This window comes from Sinocyclocheilus rhinocerous, unplaced genomic scaffold (genome assembly GCF_001515625.1).
Source record: "Sinocyclocheilus rhinocerous isolate Xijiao unplaced genomic scaffold, SAMN03320098_v1.1 scaffold2236, whole genome shotgun sequence".
Classification (NCBI taxonomy): Eukaryota; Metazoa; Chordata; class Actinopteri; order Cypriniformes; family Cyprinidae; genus Sinocyclocheilus; species Sinocyclocheilus rhinocerous.
The window spans coordinates 53,337-57,157 of NW_015623569.1; the positions used below are offsets into that span (position 1 = coordinate 53,337).

Consider the following 3,821-nt stretch of genomic DNA (forward strand, 5'->3'; position numbering starts at 1 on the left):
TGATATTCAGATATACACTGCATGCAGACCAGATTCTATTCACCAGACCACATCACTATCTACCCGTGTCAATGAGCTAAAGGCCTGGCTAAATTAAAATTTTCTCAGTTTGAATTTGAACAAAACAGAAATTTTAATTACTGGCCCCCCTTCACTAACAAAAAATATAGTAAATGCTCCCAGTTTCAACCTTGATGCTACAACAATTTTTCCAATACTATCAGTCATAACATGTTCTTTAGACACTCTCCTCATCCTATACTACCAGCTTAACGTTCTTAGAATTGACAGACAGTTGACCCTGAGAGGTCAGCTAAATATCTACAGCGGATCTAAATATTTATAGTTAATTATAACTAGTTATGATTAATTATTCATATTTCCCCATGAGCTGATTCGTTACACAGCTATAATTCTCTCTGAGTATTTTCGTTCTGTGTGTTTTTGTTGCATTTACTATTCTTTGTTTGTTACTTATTGACACTATCCTTTATCTGTTATTACTTATACTATGTTATGTATCTCTGTTTCCAGTACATAACGCTTACTCTCCTGCGTTCTTCCACACAAACCCTTTCAAATGCCACTCGCACAAAAACCATGACAACAAGTGTCTCCAAGAAATCAATACAGAAGCCAATTATTCTACCTGCGGCATTCTGGGAGCAAACGCTATTATTCTGAGAGAAAGAGACTCAGCTTCTGCAGACAAACACCGCCATCAAATCTGGACAAAAACAGCTCACCCGTGACGCTTTCATCTCATTTATGAGTTCAGATGAGCTCATTAACACAATGAGCGTCCTCAAACATGAGCACTTTGTCTCATGAATGTCTTTTAGACACTGAAATCACTCAAAATATCTGATGAAGAACAGCGACAGTAGAGAAGAGAAAAGATCCTGCAGATCTGAAATGATGTTCAGACATTCAGAAACAAAAGCTGCTGTCTGAGGGATTTTATGTTCAGTTATCATTTTAAATTTTAGAAAAAAAAAATTCTAAAACTTTAACTAAAATTGTCAAAGCAACATCTTTCATTTTCATTGAGTTTAACTTGATTAAATTAAGCAAAGCTAAAACTGAAATAAAAATTTATTTAAAAAAAGAAAAAAAAATTAAATTAAATTAATAAAAATATATTTTTTTTAAATCGGTTTTCAGTTTTCGTTTTTATAAAAAAAAAAATATACAGACATTTAAAAAAAAAATTTTTTTAATTTTTATAAGTTTTTCGATTTTCTTTTATATGTCTGTATTTTTTGTTTTTTAATTTACTGAAACAAATGTGTTAATTATACATACATATAAAAAAAATTAAAATAAAAAAGTGATAAAAACACAACAAGTTATCACAACAATCATTTTTATTAGTTTTGTGATTTAAAAAAAAAAACATATATATTCTTTTAATAACTTTCACTTTTAGTTTTAGTTATTTCAGTCAACTGAAACTCAATATAAAAAAAATTAAAATAAAAAAAGTGATAAAAACACAAGTTATCACAACAATCATTTTTATTAGTTTTGTGATTTTTAAAAAAAAACATATATATTCTTTTAATAACTTTCACTTTTAGTTTTAGTTATTTCAGTCAACTGAAACTCAAGTGAAAATAAATATAAATAGATAGATTAAATAGAATAAATAAATAGCTTCTGTTTTTTGTTTTTTTAAATATGTCTATATAGTTTTAATTCATTTTTATTTCATTTACTACAGGTTAAACTAAATTAAATTAAAAAATGTTTCCTTGGCAACTAGCTGAAATAAAAGCTATTACATTAAAGTTTTTTTATAATTTATTTCAGTTAATGCTTATTTTAGTTCACGTAACAACGATGTTTTTAATTGTTTTAGTTAGCTATAACAACCCATGCACAAAATTTTACGATACTTATATTATTTAATTTTATTATTATGAGGTGAAATACGACCTGAATGTGGTGTTCCTTGACTTCAATGTCTGTGACCATTTCAGAAATGATCTTGTGTCGTATATCTGGAATATTTAAGACTCTTACTATGACATCTTCAGGAGTTCGTTGGTTTCTGGTTTCCAGACGCCTCGAACCAGCTGCTCAAAGTTACTCAAGAGTCCTCCACCGGCTCCTGCAGACACACAATCACGTCTGGAGATCAGAGATAGCATCCGCTAGCGATAATAACTCCGTCAATAACTCTCAGGATGATGCACGAGTCGCTCGCTGATGTGTTTTCGCTCTTAAACTTTTATTATTTCAGCGGCGATTGTAATTAGTCACCTCGACCTCTTGATATTTCAAAGCTTTTCTCGCTGTAATTGAAGGACAGCGGGGTGAAATGCATCATGGGTTTTAATAATGAGTGTGATGAAATAACCTTGAGCTTTTAAACACTGAAATGTCAAGCCAAGAATACTTTCACATCCAGCTCGATATCTGACTGGAAAAAACGAACGTGGATGGATGAGTGTAATTAGAGTCGCGCCGTACCTTTAGCCCAGCCCACCGCGATCATCACAAACAGACCGTCTTTGTACTTCCTTCCTGCTTGTGTGACTCCGCCCAGAACCTTCCAGGTACGGGTCACAACACATACACACACACACATATCAATACATTCGAGTCTAGAATAAATCTCTCAAAAACACATCCAGTTCAAACATCACTGCAAATGAGAAATATCATGGGCTAAATGTCATGTAAATAATGCCACAATCAGTGCTATTTTACAAAAAGTAACAAAAGTGGTTACTTTTTCCATAAAAAGTAACTACGTAACACAAATAGTTACTTTATTATGGAGCAACGCAATATTAATAATTTTAAACGTAACTTTTTCAAACACTGGCACACACAGACATTTATTTTTTTAAGAAATTTCACTTTTAGTTTTAGTTATTTCAGTCAACTGAAACTCAAGTGAAAATAAACATAAATAGATAGATAAAATAGAATAAATAAATAGCTTCTGGTTTTGTTTTAAAAATATGTCTATATAGTTTTCATTCATTTTCATTTAAGTTTTAGTTCATTTTGTACATTTAGTACAAGTTAAACTAAATGAAATTGAGAAATGTTTCCTTGGCAGCTAGCTGAAATAAAATAAGTTAAAGTTTATTAGTGGTTACTTTTTCCATAAAAAGTAACTACGTAACACAAATAGTTACTTTATTATGGAGCAACGCAATATTAATAATTTTAAACGTAACTTTTTCAAACACTGGCACACACACACACACACAGACATTTATTTTTTTAAGAAATTTCACTTTTAGTTTTAGTTATTTCAGTCAACTGAAACTCAAGTGAAAATAAACATAAATAGATAGATAAAATAGAATAAATAAATAGCTTCTGGTTTTGTTTTAAAAATATGTCTATATAGTTTTCATTCATTTTCATTTAAGTTTTAGTTCATTTTGTACATTTAGTACAAGTTAAACTAAATGAAATTGAGAAATGTTTCCTTGGCAGCTAGCTGAAATAAAATAAGTTAAAGTTTATTAAATTAATTAATTTATTTTCAGTTAATGTTTATTTTTAGTAACGAAAATGTTTTTTTAATTGTTTTAGTTAGCTATAACAACCCATGCGCAAAATTTTATGGTACTTTATTTTATTTTTTTATTATTATTCTGAGGTGAAATATGACTTGGATGTGGTGTACACAAAGTAACAAAAGTGGTTACTTTTTCATGGAGTAACGCAATACTGTAATGCATTACTTTTAAAAGTAACTTTCCCCAACACTGGCGCGCACACACACACACACACACACTCACACTCACACTCTCACACACACACACACACACACACACAAACACACACACACTCAC

The 3,821-nt window shown here is 30.3% G+C and overlaps 1 protein-coding gene across 1 annotated transcript in view; it reads right to left on the reverse strand.

The window, feature by feature from the left end:
• LOC107712709 (trimeric intracellular cation channel type B-like) overlaps positions 1-3,821 on the reverse strand; it is a 19,504-nt gene that overhangs the window by 4,076 nt on the left and 11,607 nt on the right. The window contains 2 exon segments of the mRNA XM_016518079.1: positions 2,026-2,113; positions 2,476-2,622. Coding sequence (XP_016373565.1) covers positions 2,026-2,113; positions 2,476-2,622 — 235 coding nt within the window.